Genomic DNA, 22,537 nt, shown 5'->3' with positions numbered 1-22,537 from the left:
TTTTCTTTGCTGCAGAGGAATTGCTCAATAGATTTGCCTGCATATTTATGTTTAAATCTAATAAAAATATTTTATACATTCCCAAGAGTGTCTCTTGCTTTTCTCCTGTGTTCATCTTAAAACTAACATTTCAGATAAAGCAAAGCAACTGTGTCAAGGACAGCACGTCTCTCTCTGAACATGGATAGATAGAACATGTTGGTCCTGGTTGCAGGGAGGCCTACTTTGGAACAGTATGTTATTGCTTCAGAACTACTAATTTTTAGGCCTTCCTAAGCTTGTGTGTGTATGGACTTTTCAAGATAACAAAGTTACTTTATAAAGTGAGGCTTTTACCTCTTTTTAAACTCATTACCATAATCCTCTGTCATGTTTTGAAAGTCACAAAAAAGGTTTAGATTTTTATGATAATTAAAATTGAGGTCTTTATCACAGATTAAGGAATTAGGCACCATTTAGCTCATTTCTGCATTGATTGTCAGGTTAATTTATTCTAGCTTCTTACATGTCTAGTCTCTGCTGGTAAATCGAGTTTGAAAACTGTTGTGCTCTATAGTAACTTGACTCAGCAAGTTTTTGCATTAGTTAACAGAGGCAGAAGAAACTGCTTTTATTTCCAGCAGAATTTATGGTTCCAGAGTTAGCAGCTGAGAAAGCACCACTGGTGTTTGGGTTGTAGGCACATGAGTTTTAAGAAACTATTTATGTGCTGGAGGGGAGAGGGTGCCCATGATGCTGTGTGTGCATTATAAGGATGCAAAATGCTTTTTTTATGAGGACTCATACTGACAGTTGTATCATTAAAACTCAACTCTTTTAGGAATTTTGTAGCTGATTGTCCTGTGTGACTGACCTTGCCTGTGTAATTGTTTTGGTCTGTTTCTTTATTCATGATTCAAAGCTCCTTGTAGGAAAGTAGTGTGGAGCTTTTTCACCTATCCACCACCCCAATTCAGAGTGTATTTCTGTCTACCATCTTTCACTGAAGCTGTTCATAAATCATAGCTGTCTGTCTCCAACTTTGGCGTCTCTTCTACCTGTTCTCTCTTGCTCTGGTGTTCTCACCCATCTTTTTACAACGTAAATCAGACACTGTCAACAGTGGGGAGCACCTGATTCTTCAGTTCCAGCCACATAGGTGGGATTTGTTGTGTCATGTCATGAGGTAAAAGGCTCATCTTTGCACAGAGGCAAAGTGGTGAGTGGGGAGTCCAAATAACCTGATTAGGGGAATGGCCTCTGCCCTGGCTTCTGCCAGGGCTGTCAGAGGAGGGCCTTCAGCCCTGTGAGGTATCACCATGAGTCACTAGCAAGGCTGTTGGGAGTACTGTTTGGAGTGAGAGGGGGTTGCTGCATTTGGAAATATGGCACTTACTATGACATATGCAAGTAAGTGCTTTTGAGGTTCATACAAAATTTGTTACGGGTTGCTTAAAGGGAGGGATCAGAGAAGTTTGAGGGGCAACAAGTGTGGGGAAAACGGATAAGGGGATGACAGGAGTTGGTCAGTAGACTTGTCTGGCCATTCTCTCTGATTGCCATAGTCAGTCCTGTCTCTTTGTTAAGTCCTCTACTAGCTGCTTTCTTGGGTGAGAGGAGTCTGTTCTTTGTACACAGGGGGTTCTAAGTGCCAGCAGCTGGAGCGAGGACCAGGGGTCGCAGGATTCCATGTGTCTGGGATGCCAGCAGCTGGAGGGACTGAAGTGAGTGGAAAATCAAGTGACAGCCAGTGCAGGATGTGGAAGTCAGAGTGTCTGTGGTGCCACCCGCCTGCCCAGCCCCTGCAAACAAAGTGGAGGTACCAGGAGACAAGCCAGCAAACTGCTGTCGCAGCCTGGGAAGCTGGCGAGGGACCAGAGGGTTTGAGTCACCCATTTATGCATGGGGCAGCTTGTGATGGAGGGAACCCAGTGGTGGCCACACAGTAGAGGGTGGAGAGGTACGTGGCATGTGTCTGTGAGCCTGTGCAAGGGTGACTGCCAACAGCCCGAGCAGGGTGTGGGCCCTAGGTGCCAGCAAGTGAAGAGGCTGAGGCCCTGTCCTGGGTGGGCTGGGTTGGGTGTAAGGCTGGTGACTGGGGGGGTCCCTGTTGCGTGTATCAATGTGTGTGTGTTTGCTGCTGGCAGACCTTTGTCCTGATCAGCCAGGAGGGGAGCAGGAGATGGCCATTTTTTCTGTGCCTCTGCTTCTGCAGCAGAGAAGTAGGTGTGGGCTGGGTAGAGAACTAGCAGATGGGAGGTAAGAAGTATAAAAATGCCAGATTATAGAGGTTTTTAGATGGAAATGAAAATTAGTTTTCTGCTGAAACAGGACAATTCTTTGTCACTTACTTCCTGACACACTGTGATTTTCTTTTTTGAAGTAAAAGCTGAGTAGACGGCAATTACATGATCTTCCTTCTTGCTTCTCTGTTTCTGAACTGGTGAACTAGTGAGTGGTTCAAAGTGTACTTTTTATTTTCAATAGTATTTTCCTATGTGTAGCTAAGGTCATCTGAAGACTTAGAGCTTCAACTATTGCATTTTTGAACTGTCATTGAACCCCTATTTACATTTCCTTATGGATCTTGAAGAAATTTGAGTTACATTCACTTCCATCCCTTTAACCAGTGTTAAGCTCCATTTTGAAGTTGTTTTCTTCTGTTTCAGTAGTGCACTATGTCACGTTTGGTACCATATTTCTTTAGTTTGTTGGGTACATTTCCCTTTGAAAGCTGGTATCACCTGGTAGTTTCCCATGTCAGCTAACTGTGTCTAGTTTTAGGATTTATCTTTCTTTCCATCAAATGCAGCCACAGTGAGTTATTTTAAATTTATTTCTGCAACATTACTTTTCATGGAGCAAATGCTTTCTGTGGCTGTCATGTTCTCTGCTCCACATGTTCTTCCTCTCTTCAGTCATAATGCTTCTGGGGTTCATAATTTGTCTGGTCTTAAACAAAATTACTCAGCTTACTGTGTTTAACAGTTCTTTCCAACACTGGCTGCAAAAACAGTAAAGTGGTAGAAAGGAATGAAGTCTTGCATGCATATAACTGCTGACCTAGGTAAGGCTTATTGTGCCTCTCGAAAAATGCCTCAAGTGCTTTTATTCAATTACTGACAGGAAATAACACACTTAGAGGTGACCATTGTGTCCGAGTATTTTGTTCTGTTTAATACAGGTAGAAGAGATAAAAGCTGCACATTTAAGTCCACATGTATCAACTAAAAATTGTTTTTTTTCCTTAGGGTTTTGTAAAAACAGTAGCAGAACAGTTACAGTTGAACCATGTTTTACCTTGCCCAGGCTTATATGGAAGCATAAGAGTTTTAGTTAGAACCATCTGGAAATACACAATATCTGCAGTTAGAGCATATTGTGCCATAGCTGCATTTGGTACTGTGCTGAAAGAGAGTGACAGGGTAAAGTCTAATAAAACTTAGGGGTTTTGATTTTATTTTAGTGTTCTAATCTCCACTTCAGCTTCAAGATCTATTTTGTATATCAGCTTTTGTGCAGATTTCCTTGTGTTATTCCCCAATATTAGCTACAGCTGAAACCTAGTCATGCATTATTCATTACTAATTCAGAAATTATATAAACAGACTGGCTGCTTATACTTCTGGTTGTCCTACAAGCACATTCAGAACTGAAGGTTAATACATGTTAGTGCCTGCATAGTGGATCCATTTTGCAAGTGTCACTGAAGTGACATCTCCAGATTATAAATAGATTCTTTATATACTGATTATTTTTATATAACACAAAGCATCCTTCCATATGCTAAGTTTCTTGTTAAGAACCAGCTGGAGCATACTGTAGAAAAGACTGGCTAAATAGATTATATATCTGTAGGAGTTGCAACTTACTTGTCAAGTTCCTGGGTGTATAGCTTTCTAAATTTCTGCAGGTTAATCCTGATGTTCCCTTTCTGAAAAGCTGTGAAGACAAGCAGATTATAAATCAGGCATCAGATACATCAGTATGTTTCTAACCATGTCCTGATCAGCCTGGAAGTAGTTCAGAGAATTTTGCTGCTTATTCATTTTTCCAAAAATAAAAATGTATCTATAAGTAGTTATTAAGCTAAAATACATGATATGGTAAGTTTTGTGGTATATATAAAAAAAAAATCTGTTTGATGTAAGAGGGCTGGGTGTCTTTTTACCAGGTAAGTTACCACTTTAAGGAGTATGGCTTACAGGGATTTTCCATACATAAGAATGTGAGCTTTTTTGAAATGGCTGCTGTGTTTGAGGGAGAAATCACAGCTATCTGATTCTCTAAGTACAGATACATATTTGAGGTCCTAAGTCATTGTCTCCTCTTGCACAGGATACTCTGACATCCCAGAAACTCCTGAAGCCAAGAGGACAAGGAAACGATCCTACTTCAAGCGTCGAAGAGGGATACAGTTCCTAGATGTGTCCTCAGACAGTGAAGATGAAGGACCAAGAAACTTCAGTGCTGCGAAAGAAAACAAGGCTCCAAAGAGAGATGTGATTGTAATGTAAGCTTTCTGTAATGTTTATGCAACCTGATGTGGTGTTCTAAATTGAAACACTGAATTAAAAATCAGAGGCTAGGATCTGGTTTACTGCTGTGTGATTTACCTGCCCCTAACTAAACTTTACTGGATTTCCAGGGAAGAAGAATCCAGCTCCTAAGTAATTTTCTTAGAGAAGACATGGGGGAGAAATTCTGTGATCTTGAATGATACATGTGATCGTTATTATGTGTGTTTGTGCCTTTGACCCTCTGAAACACTTTTAATTGCACTTAAAAGCTTAATCATAAAAAATAGTTTTAAACTGTGTCAGAGTTGATTTTAGTTTGTTTTAGCGGACAGGAAAGCAAGTAGAGCTTCAGAGTATAGTATGAGAGTTCCTGAGCTGAAGTTAAGTATTAGTTGGTGTGTTTGCTGTGCTTCATGAAACTTTTTTTTAGTGATTTGAAAATTTATACTTTTGAATAAGCTGGGAGGGAATAGTGTTTAGGAGTCATTTGCATGGGTGCTAAAAAGGAAGCATTGAGAGATGACAGATGCATCACACAGCCAGTTGGAATGGTTTAAAGAAAGCCCTGCTCTTTATTACATGCTAGTTATGTGTCTGTGTGACCAAAAGGTGGTAATTGTCTGTGCCCCTTAAATGTTCTTGTGCTAAGGAAAACAAGATGGCTTAATTTGCCTTTTTAATAGTCTGGCTGAACTAATCTGTAGAAAACTTATATGGCAGTAGCAACCTTAACAGGTATCACCTCTTGTTGGATTTTCAGTCCTTAGGCAGAGCATGGAGTTACTTGAGCTTGTCAGCAGAGATGAAATAATGCATTTCCTTGCTGCTATTATCTGAAATTCTTCAACTTTTTTTTAATGAATCTTCTTTTAAGTTCCAACCTAAGGCAGAGACTTAGTAAGAAAAAAAGAAATTTAGTAGCCAGGAGTGAATTCCTGTTTGTGTCTGTGGTTTAAGTTGTTGATTGTGCAGGGATACAGAGGTGGCAGGCTGGTTGCATGCACCAAACTGGCTTGTGTAATTACACTGCTTCTGTGATCAAACCTTATAAGCTGTGCAGGATCCGACTTGCAGAGCTACAACCTGCTGTTTCTATACTGTATTCTGATTACTGGGCAGCAGAATGGCTTTTAGTGGGACTGATTGAATATAAGCTACATCCTCTTGTACTCTTCATTATTTCTCTGTAGCCAGGTCTCTGGTCTTTGGTTCAGAGCAGAAAGGAAGTGTGCCACAAGCTTCACTACCAAAGTCACTATCTGGAATCTGTTGGGAATAAAGGGGAACTCTACCACAAAGTTTTGTGGGTTGGAGTCATACTCATTTAGCAGTTAAATTAATGTTCCTTTGTGCTTGATAAAAATATTATAATAGAGGACAATATTTATGATGTCTGCAACTCTGGCTTTGTTGACAATATCTAGATGTTCATCCCCAATAGGAGAGGATACAGTAATTGCAGTGTTAGCATTTTCATTTTGATTGATTTTCTTATTCTTTTTTAAACACACTTTATAAAGACACTTTTCTCCTCATCAAGGCAAAAAGGTCCGAAATATGCTAATAGAATTTTAATATACCACTTCACTAAGAGGTTTTTTTTAAGTGGATGCTGGAATCACCTTCTGAAGCTTGCAACTGGATGCTTGGTGGATTGAATAGGAATTTGGGTTATTTTTTGTTTTGTTTTGTTTTTCACTCTAAAAGGCACAACCAGATAGTCCATGTGGCTGTGTGTGCCTTTTGAATGGGATAGGGACAAATGGATTACTTGATGAACAGTTGTCTCAAAGTAGTGTATATCTTCTACATAAGTGGCATGTTACTAGTTTTTTTCAGAATTGTAGTTCAATCTCCCTGATGAAACTGCTAAAGAAAGATACAGTGAAGAAAACCAGGTTTATTTTTAGTCTTTTAGCTAAATCTGTGTAAAGACCTGCAGGAAAACCTTTCTCATGGTGAAGTCCCCGTGAAATGGCAGAACTCCATACAGTTCAATTAATTTTTATTGAGGAAAAGAGATGTTTATGTGTTTAAGGAGGGCAGTAGGATGGGAGACAGTCTTACCTGTGCAGCTGAATACTGTGAAAAATATATAAGGATTGCTTTTCCTGCGGGTTAGCTAGTGAATCTTCCAGTAAATGCAGGACTTTGCTTATTTCAGAACCACATCTCTTTATCTGTTGGACAAATAAATATTAGCAAGACTGTTTGAGATGGTCTGATAGAATTCAGGTGGCTGAAATTTACATTAAATATATTAAGGTGGTTGTTGTTCAAATTGACATGTAACCTTTTATAGCACAGTATGAGTCTTAAGTCATGGTATTTCCCTTGTCTGTTCCTCCTTTCTTCTTTCCTTTGCTAAGTTGAAATGTGTTTCTGCAAACAGAAGATTGTACTTAGTCATATGTGCTTAATTTTGTCCTAAAGAGGAGGTATCGCTTTGAGTGCAGGTTGATTCAGTGTTAGTGAATGCATCTGAACATATTTTGTGTGATCCTGTTGGTTATGTTCTGGTAGAGTAAAACATTCAAAGGCAAAAAGAAATTTTCATTTTTTTCCTCCTCCCTGGTATGTTGTAGCTCTGAACAGTCTGATGATGATGGTGGACAGACTGAAGATGAACTACCCCAGTTGGCATATGCAAATGGAGGGGATCAACTGCCAGCTGTGAAGAATGGTGTAGAGGAAGACATGAGAGACACAAAGCTGCAAACACTGAAGGAACTTTTCCCCCAAAGAACTGATGAAGAATTACTACAAGTAATAATGCTCTCGGTTCTTTTGGTTTATTTTGACAACTATTTTGTAGACAGTATTCCTAAGCCTTTGACGTTATTAGAGAGAACAGTGCTAATTCTTATTAGCAAAAGGGTATTTCAAAGTAGTGTGTTCTAGGGGAACTACAGCCATGGAATGTTTCCATGTATACATACACAGACACTTATGTGTATATGTAAAATTGAAAATATACACACACACACACATTTATAAACCCTCTAGATAACTCTGCAACAGTGAACTCCAGTGTAGATTTTTTTTTTTTTACTATGTATTTCTGTTATGTTTAGTTAGTTGTAGCTGTCTTGGTTGATAACTGCTGTTTGTTGGAGTGCAGCTAACTGATTAAATACAGAATGAGTGAAATCATTGCCATCTTCTTCAGAAGGTGAAACCCTTGCATTTAAGAAATCTAATACTCAAAGCCTTTAGTACTTCCAGTGAGGCAAAAAGAGAGTGGGTTTGAACTTACTGTGATTTATTCCAATTATGCAGACATGGGAACCTTAGATAGTCTTGGCCATTGTCCAATGTACAGTACAAATCTCCAGTAACATTATGATAACTTAATACAGTAAAATATCTTCAGTGCAATAAAATATATTTTTAGCAAGGTTACTTTTCAGTGCTGATAGGTAACTGGGTTTTCATTAGCTTTAGTTTTCAAAGCTAAATGTGTTTAAATTAGTCTGAGTTTCCTCGTTGTTGAAATATCATTAAAGAAATACAGAAATTTTACTGGTGCTCCTTGCAAGGTGCTTGTTTTTTTCCAGTGGATCAAGCTTTATGTTCAGGCTTTCTACTTTAGGAAGAAAGAAGGCATTGCAGATAGTAGTTTTGGAATTATTCTCCTGGCTGTTTTAATAAAATTTTTGTTATGGTTTTCCAGAATGTATGAAGTTTCAGTTTTTGGCCGCATACAATGTATTTAAACCAAAGAGTGAAAGCAGTTCATCATAGCTTAGAAACCAGCTAAAAATGACACATGGGTGTCTCACTGCCCTTTTGTGATTTTGGTGGTGTTTTCAGCTACTCAGTGATGTGTAGTATTATATGATAGGGTGATACTTATTCTCAAGAGAGTGTAAGATCGCTTCTGTGTTAGCAGAACTCTGTAGTATGTAGAGGCTCTTAAAATTTTTGTCAGCACTTATATATCTACAGCATTTTTGAAGGAAGACAGAAGAATGATAGGCAAATCTATTGTTCCTTCATGAGGGATGTGGAATAGTCTGTTCTGACAAACCCTGCACAACTGATTAAGGCTATTAAGGAAAAATCCTCAGCCTTTTGAAAAGGAAATTGTATGTTTGTAGCATACCTGTAGAATGCTGTTTACAAATGTGGATTGATGCTTGGGAATCAGGATTCTTCATACCTTCATTTTTTGTAGTTTGTGGTTTTAGTATTTGTAACCTTTGGGCCATTTCCTTCTGTTGCAGTTATCTCACCTGCAGAAAGCATTCTAAAAGTGTCCACATGCAATTATTTGTAAAAATTACCTATTTTGAGATTACATGTGGATGGAGAAAGAATCCAGGACTTAAAGGAACTTTAGAGAATCATAGAATGGTTAGGGTTTCATGTGTGTACTTTCAGGTGAACGAGCAATGTGACAGAGCAGTATACAGGCATTATACAAGATAAGGAATTTTTTTTTTTTGGATCATCTGGTTTTGCGGTAGTAACATTGAATATTTTTTGAAAAAAAAACTTGAAGTAAACCTGCATGATAAGTTTGTGAAGTAGGAAAAAAAGCAATAATAAATGATACTATGTTAAAAATGTTTTCCTATGGTTTTATTAAGTGCTTCAGTCTAGCTGCTAGCTAACTTAGCAGTTGACTTTTTCTTTGTAGTTGATAGAATCATCATGCACAATGGATGAAGCAATAGCTGCTGGTTTGAAGTTCAACGATGAAGGTATGTTTAACAAATATACCCAAAACAAACCTTAGAAGCTGTAGCTAATTCAGTGAAGTAAGTAAACTTGGTTGGGATGTATTTAAAAAGTGGTAAAGCATATGCTAAAAGTCATACTTCTTTTTCTGTTTCTTGCAATAACACAAAACTGAAGTTAAAGGCTTTGCAAGGCGAAAGATTAAAAGAGGATGGAGAACAAAATCCAAAAATAGAACAAAAAAGGGGTATTTGTTCTGTGAAGTTCAGCATTGCTTTACATGTTGGTCCTTACGTGATTTCTGTTGTTGCTGGTTCCTTCTTATGTAAAAGTTGAGGCAAATAGTAGTGAGTTAGCAATAGCAGTTCTAAATGTTGTAGGTGAGAAATTGTATGTTATGGAAAAAATACACTGAAATATGTAGCCACTCCAAACCAGATATTGTTTGTGTCAAGGTCCAGCACAATTTTATCTTCAGATTGACTTCAATTACTTGTAATTCTGAAGAACTATTAGTCTTAAACATTAGACAAAATAAACATCCTCCAAGCCATGACTTTGAACCCTCAGAGCTTATTTAGGGATTTTTGTCCTGCATCTGCAGTCTCACACTGTTAGCAAAAATACCACCCAACCAAACAAAAAAAAAAATCCAAAAAACCCAACATATGATGTGGGAGTGTGTAGAAAGTGCTAAGGATCTAAAAGGGTCATCATTTTTGGTCTTTGGGTTTGTTTCTTGCCATCACATAAGTCAAGGGTTAAATCTCCTTTCTTATGTTAATCTTTTTGGCTGGGTTACTGGGGTTGGTGGGAGAAAAGCGGAATGTTATGAATAATAACATCAATATAAAAAGCTGATGCGTTTCAGCTGTCTTCATCTGTTTGGAGTTAAGTTGTCCATAGTTTTCCTGAGAGATCTTCATGGTTTGGATACAATAGAAAAAGCTGTTTATGACCACTCGTGATTATTTCTAAGTAGTTCCTGTGTCTTTTCATGCAATACCCTATGGACTTGCAAGCAAAATATCTGGGAAGCTCATGCACCAAGGGAGAACAGTTTTACTCGCTTTCTGAAGTAGCTGGTTTTTTCCTAGTTCAGTTTCTCTTGTTGTACTTATCATATTTTCATTGATTTTTTTTTTTTTTTTTTAATTGGAAAGCTTTAAAACATTGGGCTAATTTTAATGAAGGGTTGCTTTTGTTGTTTTTGTTTTCTGGTTGTTTTTATTTTACCCAACCAAACCAACATTTTGAGGTTATCACTGTGTGCATGATCAGATTCTATAGATGGAACTTCTTGGATGCTGGCAGTAGAAAACTTAAGCTGGCATATTTTTGAGAGACATACTACTTCTGAGTGCTGCTGCTCATGGAAAAACCCTTCCTGTAAGACTAATTACTTTTCAAATGTTTGATTAATATTAAAACAATTGAATCAAATATATATCCTTAAAGTTTGTTGCATTTCACATTGTTTGAACTAAAGTACTTTGTCCCTTCCAACCCCAAAGATTCTCTCATTCTGTGTGGTTTCTGGTATGTAGGCTCTGCCTTTTGGCCATCTTTTTGTTGATCTAGGAATGCTATTTCACGTGCTTTCAATACAAGCCTACAAAAAAATTTTCTTGGCAGCAAAATTCTCACTAATCACAGCTGTTGTATAAAATATTTAGTTAGGACTAAGCTTGCCTGAGAGTGATGGTATAAATCATCTAATTTTGGACACATTTTTTAAAATGCAGATATTATTGAACATCTGCTTACCTATGTCAATATATGATGTGCTTTTTTTGTTGTCAAGTGTTGACTGTGTGAGAGGTCAGGGACAAGATGCAGTTTTGTGAAGCATGGCTTTGATAAAAAAGTGTGACCATTCATTCTCTCAACTGTATGCTCTCTTAGCACAGTAAGAAATAATTGCCAAGTAAATGTCTTCAGAAAGTTGATTATCTTTTGTAATTTTCATGGTTGGTTTCAGAAGACCACAGGTTGATTTCTAAACCATTCTGTGTTGATAGGTGCCCAAGATGGTTATTCAAATCCTTTGCCACAGTTTTAATTGTCTCTAAAGTTACTCACGATCTGGCTTTCTTCAAAGACTATTGAGTGCTCATCCCATGGAGATTTTTAGAAACCTGTATATGGAGTCTGTGTTTTTTAGGGTAAAGACGTTTGCAGGGTCACTGTTTATATTCAGAGTTACCCATCTTGAGTGTAGTTTTAATTGAGCTTAAGCAGTAATAGCATGAGGCCTCAACGACTTCTGGTGCTTTATCTAACAGCAACCTGACAGCCCTTAGCTTTAATATCAGGACAAATGCACATTTCTCAGACTTAAGCTAGTAGCATTGTTTTTACCTGGCAGTAATGCTTAAATAAGGTTCTTGGGCAGAAAGGTCAGGGTCTGAATGGTGAAGACCTGCTTCCCCTCCATCAGCACAGTCTCTGGGTGCTTTGAACTGTGCCTCTTGTATGTATTTATTCTTAGATTATCAAAATAGATAGATTTTGAAAAAAGTCTTATCAGTGTTTGTTGGTATCAGTTACCAGATCCTTCATTTACAGAAGAATTGCTGATGCTTTACTTACCTGCTTTTGGGATGGTTAAATGATTTTATTTATATATATATATATATATAATATATATATATTTATGTGACATCTCCATTTGACATCAGAGAGAGAGTTAAGTCTAATAGGAAACTAATTTGAAAGTATTTCCACACAGAATCTCTTTTTGTGCAAAGATGTGTCTGCTTGATTTTCCACAACTGAAACTATTTTGATAATCTAGGCAGTTTTGTGTATCTGTTTGTTCACTGGTGTCCTTTGGCAGTCTGGGTTGGGAGGGTAGCCAGAGATGCTGCTATCAGACATCAAAACTGCAGGCAGCTAGTCTTCCAGAAAAGATTTAACTTGCAATGCTATTTCAGATCATGGATAGGAATTTTTAGAAAAATTTGGTCTGGTAACAATTGCTGCTCCAAGCAAAGCTGTTGTGCAGAAATACTGGTAATGTGTTCTTGCCTTCATGAGCTGTGCATGGCAGCAGTCAGAAAATGTACCTGACTGGGCAGGTCTTAATGCTAAGATGATAATCTCTTGATAATCACCAGGGCCCAAATATGTTCAGAAAGTTCTGGCTCGTCTGAACTAATTAGTAAGTAAAATGGTTACCAGTGATACTTAGTTATCAGTGTGTCAATGTGCATAGTTTTCTTTCAGGCATCTGGATTTAATGTTGAAAACAGTTTTGTGGTAACCTCTCAGGTGTGTACCTGGGCCAGAAATCAGTCATCAGCACCTTCAGATTGGCAGTGATGAGTCCAACTCATAATTTGGGTTCAGCCTTGATTAAATAGTAGCTTTCCAAAAGCAGTCAGCTTGAATAAAAACAGACAGACATATACCTTTATGCAACTTGTGTGTAAAACACTTGCCAATTATAAAAAAACTGAACCAAACAAAGCTATTTCAGTTGTTCTGTATGAGACAATTGCTTGATTAATTGTCAAACTACGAAATAAAAGCTAAATAAACATGTACTTTAAAACCAGCTGCTTTGCTTGACGTTTTGATGCATCTGTGGACAGGAAAAATTATGGAGACTGGGAAACATCTTGTGCAGTTAATAAGTAGGGAGTATAGTGTTGGTTTGAATGATCCTACTGTTTTGGGGTGAATTAATTAATTCTTTTTATTTTTTTTGTCACAATTCTTTTTAAAGCTGCCTCTCGTAAAAGGAAACTGCAAGGCTCTCCCACAAATTGCAAAACCAGAAATGAGCAAGTCACAAAAAAGCCAAAAGCTAATTGTGTAAGTACTGGTTTTGCTCTCTGGGCGTTATAGAATAAGTGGAACTACCAGACTTGGTCAGTGACAGCGATGTCATGACCTTTTTGTGTTTTATCAGAAAATCCTATCAAATTGACAGCTTGCGATTTGAATGAGGTTTTTCTACTTTCTTCTCCTCGACAATTCTGAACGGAATTACCTGCTTTGCTCTTTAGTGTTTGTGAATTTGTATCCCAATCGCCTGTTCACTGCTTTCCTGGAAGTGGTTAATGGCAGGTAGCAGCATGTGGGGTGCTGAGTGCCATTCAGTTCTTGCAAACATCAGTGGCAGTTACAGGCTACAGGTCACCTTGCCTCATCAGATCATTCCTTGATTTTCCTCATCAAGTTCAATATGTATTTGAAACTATGACTTAGAGAAATCTTTAAAAGGAATGAATTGGTTATGTTTAAAGGAATTACTACTTTGACCTCTGCTGGTAAATAGGAGATATGTAGTTATCCTGGTCCATTCAGGCTGGTATTTGGCAGATCTTATGTGCTGTCCTGGGCATCTCAGTGGACATCCTTGAGAATCACTTATGGTAGAGAAAGGGAATTCTACAGTAAAAACTGGAGACTGGATGGAGGATGGTGACTACATTTGTGTTGGAATTTAACAAAACACTGTCCTTGGTCAGAACAAAATGAAGAAAATGCCTTTTTCCATAAAAGCAAAAGTAATATTACTCTGACACTCCCCTACTTCCTGGAGAAGAGCTGTGAATTTTGTGGAACAAGGTTTTTTGGGATTTGAGTTTCTTCCTCCTCACCAAAGCCATGGATTAGGTTAAAAAGGAAACTTTACTGGATTATTATCCAGCTAGACTAGCAAACAGTGCTTCACTGGACCTGGTTTCATGCAGCAGTTTGATTTCTGTGTGCTACAGTTCCACTACAGTCAAAAGGGGAAGGATTGGGAAAAATCAAACTGAAACACAGGTTTTTGGTATTCTTAAGAGAGATTTGTCATGAGAAAACTTGCAGGGTTTTTTTCTAGCGCTTGCCTTTTCTCTGGTCCTAAGTTAATTCTTAAGCTAGAATACCTTGCCAGCTATTGTGCCTACTGTAGCTGTACTCTTAATGATACTATAGGACTCTTGAGGAAAGGAACCATGTCTGTTACCTGGAGTGCTTCTGGGTGATCTGATTTGTGCTCTTTCAGCAAATAGCATCATTCAGGGAAGTAAATATTGATTAATCTTGTTGTCATCTCTGCTGTAGATAGGTAGATCTATAACCACTTTGCATTCAGAGCTCTGAGAAGAAACTTGCGTAATTTAGTGATGAATGCAAAACACGGCAGCTTGTGGCGCAGAGAACTTTTGGCACTCATTTGTAAAAGAAAAAAAAATGTCCCATTTTGCAGACTGATAGTAGCTGTTAGTGAAGCTATTGTTGATGGAACGTTCAAGTGACTCCATGGTGCTTTGACACAGTATTGGTGGATTATTTTTTTACCTGTAAATCTACATATAAACACACCAATTGACATGCTTATAGACTGGTGGGTTAAATACTGCCTGCTTGGTTATCTAACCTAACTGACTGCCATCTTCTGCCTTAAATATCATCCAGAATCACTATTAACTTTTTATTTTAAAGAAATACAAACTAGGAAGTTCTAAATTATTTATATTTTGGTATGTAACTTTGTACTGTGCATGTTTATCAAGTAAAGAATGCCAGTCTTTCATGACTGCAGGTATTTTCTGTGCTGATTAAAGTTCTGGTCTTATTTTGAGCATTGGCTAGGCATCACTTCTGCAACTTAGGTTTGTCTTAAGTGCTTTTGTCATTTAGAGTGGCTCTTGTAAGGCTAAGTAGTATTGTTTAGGTTTAATTTGTTTTACTTGTGGGGTTTCTTTCTGTTTCTTTGCTTGTAATTTGCATTAAACCTAATAGATTTCTTTTTTAAATGTAGCTGGATGAGCTAGAACCCCAAAGACAATGGGAGAGGCAAGAGATGCTTGTGAAGAAGCTGCAGAAAACATTCCCTGGATTGGATAAGGAGGTGAGGTCACGTTTCCTGATGGCACATCAGGTTTTGACTTCTTAAGAAAATTGCAGCTGTTGATAGTCCAAATGCAACAGTCCTTACACCAGCAGCACTCTTGAGAGGCCAGGGTAGAAAGGTCTTCACTGTTGCTGCTTTGGGAACGTTAGTTGCCCTGAACTGAGAGCAGTTGAATGTAATGAGGACTATATGGAACTTCTCATCCTTCTTTTTTGGCCCACTAACAAGCCTGGCAGAGTCGAATTTGATTATCTACTATAAAAATGCACAGGGAAATTATCCCTTCCTCTCACTCTCTTCTTCCCTGGAATACTAGATACACCATGTGCTTTGCATTAGTTTGGTACCTGACAATACTCAGCAACTAGTCAGGGCCTTTTAATACTGTGCTTTAAATTGTGGGAAGCAAAGCTGGGGAGGTGCTTTTCACCAGAGAGGGCAGTGATGGGACAAGGGGTAGTGGTTTTAAACTGAAAGAGGGGAGAATTATGTTAGATATCATCACTGTGAGGGTAGTAAGCTGCTGGAATAGGCTGCCTAGGGAGGTTGTGGAAGCCGTGTACCTGGAGGTGTTTTAAGGCCAGGTTAGATGAGGCCTTGTGCAGCCTGGTCTAGTGTGAGGTGTCCCTGCTCATAGAAGGGAGGTTGGAACCTTAACTGTTCTATGGTTATGTGTGTTCTTACCCTTTTGAAAAGTGGAGTGCAGCTCTGCCTAAACTGAGCGGCATATAAGCATAAGCTGAAGGGTTTTCTCCTTTTGATTTTCTCTATTTTGAAGCATCTGGTTTGTCGGGGTTTTCTTTGTCTTGTACAATGCAAATTAAGTGTTGGTGCCATAATGTTTTTATGTACAGAAATGTAGTTTTTGCTTTTCTTACCACAATGCAGAATTTCTTTCTTTTGCTAGGAACTGAGAGATGTACTTCAGGAACATAACTGGGTGTTTCATGAAGCACTGGAGGCCCTGAGAGTATTTGCAGATGATGGTGAGAGTAAAGATAGCTTTATAATCCATTTTGTCCCAAGGTAAAACAGACTTGGGATAGAAAACTTTTCAAGTGTCCAGCAATGACAGTCCTGGCAGCACTATGCCTAGAAACTTGCACTGATACTTGAAATTAGTATTATGGGGAGGATAAAAGAAGGAAACTCAATTTTTCTGTATTTATTAGTGTCATGATTATTTATCTTTTGTTCTGTAAGTTGAGATAAATATCTCTTCCTTGCTAATACAGATTTACATAAGAAGTTGTAATTAAGTATGTGTATATAATGAAATATATTTTGAAATGTGTCAATCCTGACACCTGCTCCCCTCCTGTTTGTTTAAAAATAAGTTTTGGGTTTTAACTGGAACAATTTGAAAATCAGTAATTGCAAGTAAGTGCATAGGTGCCAAGTGACATAGGCTATTTTATCCTTTTAAAACATACTCTGGGAGAGAAAAATGCTAGAAATAGCATTTAGATTATGCAACCAGTGTGTAAAGACCAGTGCATTAAATGTGTTAGGGAGCAAGAAACATGATTCCAAGTAAATCTGTGAGTTGTAACTTAAATAGTATTTAATGAGTTGATTAAAATTGTACAGACCTGTCAGATATGTATATGTTTTGCTGTATTAGCTATTTAAGTGTTCTTGGGATAGGACAGTATTCTTAATTGGATCCTTCTCAAGTGGAGGGAGCTATTGGTATACATGAGGTTGAGTACTTACTGCTTCTCCCCTTGAGAAGATAGACATTGAAGTTGGATTCAATCAGCCGCAAGCTGGGACTGGACACAAAAGAAAGCGTTGCAAGTGCTTTCTTTCGAAGGAGAAAGTAAAACCCATAAAAGTAACTTCTGAAAATTCCTTGCTCACATGCTGTTAAGTAATGTCTATTTTATTTTAAGACAGTAGGGTTATTTTGGTTGGAAATACCTCATTCTTTCAGTTTAAGACCTGCTTGTTTTTGTTGTACCACCTCTAATGCTGTGCTGAGATGCATTGAAAGGGAAAAATACCTATTTTTCTTTGTGAAAGTAGGCTTGTTTTCTGAAACCAGTAGAATTAATACCTTTGTAGTTGAGTCGAGTGGGACCAGTATCTCACTGCCATGATATATCAGAATTCCTAACTACCTGCTCTTACTTCAGTTTCTGCAGCTCACACATAATAGTGTTGATTATCTGTATGTTCAAATAGTTACTTAAAACCTTCAACCCTTTGAGCAGCATACAAATCAGCATTGCACATTTTATGTTCACAGTTGGTACTAATTATATGTTTTAAACAGACTTGCATGGTGTTTGCTTCTCTTTTCTTTTAGTAACACCTGCTGTGGAATTGTGTATTAAATACTAGAATTGTGTTTTATAGATATGTAAGTTTTATTTGGAAGAACAGTCGGGTTTAACCCTCAACCAGTATGTGTTGACTTGTTGTCTTCTACATTGCACACACAGGTATGGAATTTCCTCTCAAAAATCAAGCCTCCAACGGGACTGAAGCCTCTGCCAACAGCAGAAGTGATAAGATTAAAGAGAAGCCGAAGCAGAAATCTTCTAGGAAGGAGCAGAATGGCTTTAAGAAAAATGACAAAGGCAAAGGGAGCATTTGGAGTACCAAAAGAGAAACTGAAGACTCAGAGGACAAGTCAGCTTCTGAAGATGGTGGTAGCTCCCTTGATGAGGACTACAGCAGCGGCGATGAGGTGGTGGAGGATGGCTACAAAGCGAAAATCCTCAGCTTCCTGCAGGATGCTTCCCCGGGCGAACTGACTTTGATTCCACAGTGTTCTCAGAAAAAGGCTCAGAAGATAATAGCGCTCCGGCCCTTTAACAGCTGGGAATCTCTGGTAGGTCTGCATTCTTCTTTTCCTATCCCCTGCCTGCCTAGAGTCAAGGTGGCTTCAGCCTAGGGAGGCTTAGATGGGTGGCCTTATCCTGATTAGGCTAAAATACTATGTTCCTCCTAAGCCAATAGCATTTCAAATAGTGTCATATGACCTGATTTTGAATGAATTAAGGGGTGATTTTCCTGCAAAACTCAAGCTGATTGGCTGACATTACTGTCACTCACTCTGTAGCATAGAAAGTTGGTTGATTTCACTGCAGAAGAAGAAATTAGAGCTTTCACTTGGGAAGGAGGTATTTGCTAGTCTGCTCTGAGCTCTTGTAGCTGAAACCCATGCAGGAGACAAGAACGTGGCAGGACCTTTACTGCAGACACTTGAATAGCAGCAGCAGCTTCCAGGGTAGCTCCATGATTGAAGATGCCAGCATGGATATTTTCAGTTTCATACAAGCAACAGTCGTCACTGTTTTTTTGGTCTGTTTTGTTTAGTCTACTGCAGCTTAGTTTCTAGCATGGTTTTGCTAGCTGAGTATTGCAGCCATTTTTCAGTGGAGCAGATTGCTGTGTTTTTATTAATAAAAGGTAAAGCATCAGAAGGCTAAACCATAATCCACAACAGAAGGGGGAAAAAAATGCTGTCTCTTGGTAAGTAGAATCATCTACTGTCACTGGCTTGTTACTTTCAAATGTTTCACATGGTTTGTTTGTTGCCTTCACATTTCATGCAGTTTCACTTAACTGCAAGACATCAGACCTGGTAAGGGCAATGTCCCGGTAAGAAATTTGAAGTGTGTTATAGCAGGTTTGCTTGGTTTAATTTATTAATGCTTTGGATTTTAAAGCAGTAGCTGTGCACAGGCCCTCTTTCAGAGGAATTGTATGTTTTTTCATCAGTATGTGTTCTGAAACCTCCCCCACTGATGTAAGCAAGATCTGCTTGTATTTTTTCAGAGCAGAATATAACTTCTTCACCATGTGTAAAACAATAACTTTTATTGTTCAATGTGTGAAATGTTTAACCACAGAACAGTAAGAGATATTAAACAGATTTTTAAGGAAAACAACATTATCTTTGTACATTGTGTTGCAAGGGGGGGAGAGAGAAGGAACATACTTGAAAAAAATGCAAGGTACAGGTATGCTGCTAAAGAAATCCGTTTTGCCCCAAGCCTTTGGCTTCTCACGGAACATCTGTCATATGGCTATTCCTTTCTAAACTTGTTGGATTTTGCCTGAGCTTAATTCTTTGCAGAAATATTTGCTACAGGGCTGTTCTTTTTTTTTCCTCTGCGTAAAATATTTAACAGGGGAAAAAAAAGCTGTATGGGCCTGTTTGTGTTCAAAATTTGTCTTTCATAGAGATTGCTGCTGTCAGCAACCACATGTTTATGTAGCATTGTGAATACTTGCCCAGAGTAGAAGTAGTTTGCAGCAGACTTTAGCAGATGTTTTGTATCAGTGTGGATTAAATTGTTTATATAGATCCAGTAGCTCAGTGACCTAGTGTTTTCCTAATAATTAGTAAGAGTGGTAGAACAATGGAGAGAGCTGATTCAATTTCAGGATTAAAGAAATTGGCTTCGATTTAAGGTCTCTTTGTACTATAGTGGTGTCTTTGGAACACAATGTAAAGCACTAGAAGTTGTTACCACTTGTTAATTATTAGAATTGAGGAAGAGCTTAAGGCACTCAGCCTGAGATTAAGACTAAAGCCTACATATTTGGAAACTGGGTGTTTTATTCCCAGAAAAGGTAAATTTAAGTGGCTTTTTTTAATTTTAGACCACCTTTTTAAGTTGGATTAAATTTTTTTTTTCAGATGGATTTGAACAAATATCAACCTTGTGAAGTTACTGAGAGTACTTGACAACACTTAGAAATTCTTTAGAACAGATATTGAAGACACATATAACTTGATCTAGTAACATTTAAAATACACCAAAAAAAAAACCAACACAAATGACCACTTGGTCATTTAAAAATAACTTGAGACAGCTGAAAACAGTGTTGCTCACAAAGATTAATTCCTTTGGCAATTTAGAAGTGCCCATACTGTAGATAATCTATGTTTTCTGCAAAGGTAGTTTTGCCCAGTCTTCAGTGCTAGACGTGACTAGCTGGGAGTGCCTCTTCTCAGACAGTAACTTACATAAAGAGTTCTTGGATATGTTCTTGAGGCTTTAGGTGTCTGTCTCATTTGCAGAAATGGTGCTTTTCTGTGCCGAGGACCTGTGACCTCTCTCCAGAATATATTGTTTGTGCAGGGAGAGTAGCAGGCAACAAGAGAGACTGGGATTTGTGCTCTCAGAGAGCCCCTTTCTGAGTACTCCTTGTATTCACAACTTAAAATTGCTTTCTGAGGGCAGAAGGTTTGGAAGGGTGGTCCCAGGTGCCTGTGCTGTAGAAGCAAGCCCAAGCCTGGAGCTTAGACAGGAGATCTGATGCCCAAATGGGAGACACTGGAGCCCCTGTGAGCTTCTGGGGTCGGAGGAGGTGTTCTGTTCCCTCACCTGTTGAGCTTGCCCAATGCGATTTCACGCTGCCTTTGGTAAATATAGGGGTACAAACTGGAGAGGGTTGATTGCTATTTAGTTTCTCACCTTTAAGGTTGTTAAGCAGTGGCATTATCTTTTAGCATAGAAATAGGTATCTGTATGAGATTTGCTGTATGTCGATTCTCTCATTCATGGTGTTATTCTATAATGAAAAAAACCATCTCGTTTAGCATTTAGAGACTTTATGGGTATTAAACAATGTCTGTTGTTCTTAAAAATTGCAAATTCCGAAGGAGCGCACGCAAGTTAAACTGATGCAAAATACTAAGTAGAAATTCTGACATAGGATATATTTAGCTTACCACTTTAGGGAAGTGGGAGAACTGAGCAAAGATGGACTTGTCTGTCCCTCATCCTTTGTATACTGCAACAGTAAGTGAGAGAAGAGACATGAACTCATGGGAGGGTAGTTTTGGCTTTTTTATCATTTCTCATTTTGTTTGGCTGCACAAACTGCTACAAAAACCAAACTGGCAGGAAATCCAGAAGCACCAGAACAAACTGAAGCAAAGCAACAAATTCATCAGGTTACAAATGGGAGCTGCTTTAAGTGGAACTGAGATTTGTTGGTTGAGGTTGACTTTCACCCTTAAGCAGTACAGTGAAATCCTAGCTTGCCTTCAAGTGTGGTGTCAGGTAAGCCTGAGCAGGGTGCACTGGTGTGGTGGTTATGCACTGTGAGGCATTGCTGCAGCCCATGGCTCCAGTGGACCTTTTTTCAAAGCATGCTGTGGAAGCTCATGTGTTCAGTAGTTTGTGATGGTCTCACATTTTTGGACCTAATTTCAAAAAAAATGAATGTAGGGGAGTGTCAGAATCTGTAGTAACCCAAAGGCCACCTTAGGATCTGCTTTGTGTTGTGCACAACAAGGGTAGCATGGTGTGTTTCACGTGTAAACTGGTGGCTAAAAGTTCTTCTTGCTGTAACTTGGAGATGAATGTTAACTTGCTGACACAATACCATTTCTGTTAATGCAGATGGCTTAATTCTCCACACCTTTATAGTTTACAGGATTTATATTCATGCCAACCAAAGCTATGGGCAACAAAACAAATGTTGAAATTTTTAATCGCCTATTAAAAAAAATAATGTTCTTTGTCCCTTTTTCTTTCTAAATAAAGGTTTCTGTTGAGAAGATGTTTTTGCAAGTGTTAACATGTGTGCCTTAGCCTGGTTTAACCTGTGAGCATTGATTAACTTTCTGGGTTTTGTTTAAAGTGGAGCAAAACCACAAACTTGACCACAAACTTCCAAAACTGCAGCAGTAGACTGTCAGCAGAGGGCATCACTGCTGGGGGTTTTTTTGCCCCCCCCCCCCCTCCCCCCCCCCCCCTTTTTTTTTTTCTTTGACTCAACGCATAGCCTGCTTGTACAGTTCAGCTTAAAGCTTGCTTTTACTATGCAGATGATGGCAATGTTGATGAGTTACTTAATGTGTAATACCTGGATCATATGACCCCTTCTTTTTTTTTAAGGAGCTCTTAAGAAGATATATACCTGTGAAGTCTTGTGCTAACAGATACCTGATTTAAAATTCAGATAAATCTGTGTGGAAATTACCTCAATTTTAATGAAAGCATGGCACATCCAAAGGATCTTGTATTCTTTGGTTCTTTAAATCCATTAAAAAGAGGAAAATATCCTTGACAGTGAAATAACTTTATGCTTAAATACGCACGAAACTATTATAATTGCAAATATGACCCCAGTTACCACAGAAAGAGAAATTTATTAGAAGCCTTTGCCCTGCTGAAGACAGCCCTACGTGGAATCCAGGCAAAGCTGATGGGGCCTGAAGGGCCTGTTTTGGCACATCTTCAGGCTTCTTATCTCTGAAATGGAGAATATTTGTATTAATAGTGAAGATACAAAGCAGAGGAAGCAAATATAAAGCAATTAGTGTGGTCTTGAAGAAGCGAGTGATGGAAATAAGGCGGCTTCTTCAAAATTATTAATGCTTTGTAGTTGAAAAAGGAAAAAAGGAAAATTTAAGTTTTATTTAAATACATGGTGTCACATGGTAGGCTGGCACAAGGTTGCGAGAATGAAACTCATGGGTAGTAATTCTTGCAGTGACAGATCAAGAGCTCTTGGAGGAAGCATGTGT

General features: G+C 38.4%; 1 protein-coding gene across 3 annotated transcripts in view; it reads left to right on the top strand.

Moving 5' to 3' along the window:
- Positions 1-22,537, top strand: part of SMARCAD1 (SWI/SNF-related, matrix-associated actin-dependent regulator of chromatin, subfamily a, containing DEAD/H box 1) — a 46,393-nt gene that overhangs the window by 5,893 nt on the left and 17,963 nt on the right. For all 3 annotated transcript variants that reach the window (XM_051617692.1, XM_051617693.1, XM_051617691.1), the window contains exons 3-9: positions 4,318-4,492; positions 7,085-7,265; positions 9,142-9,205; positions 12,913-13,001; positions 14,944-15,033; positions 15,944-16,022; positions 17,484-17,875. In XM_051617692.1, the coding sequence (XP_051473652.1) occupies positions 4,318-4,492; positions 7,085-7,265; positions 9,142-9,205; positions 12,913-13,001; positions 14,944-15,033; positions 15,944-16,022; positions 17,484-17,875 (1,070 nt within the window). The remainder of the gene's footprint in view (positions 1-4,317; positions 4,493-7,084; positions 7,266-9,141; positions 9,206-12,912; positions 13,002-14,943; positions 15,034-15,943; positions 16,023-17,483; positions 17,876-22,537) is intronic.

This window comes from Apus apus, chromosome 4, assembly GCF_020740795.1.
Source record: "Apus apus isolate bApuApu2 chromosome 4, bApuApu2.pri.cur, whole genome shotgun sequence".
In the NCBI taxonomy this organism is placed as follows: Eukaryota; Metazoa; Chordata; class Aves; order Apodiformes; family Apodidae; genus Apus; species Apus apus.
This window is presented reverse-complemented; position numbering and strand designations above follow the sequence as displayed.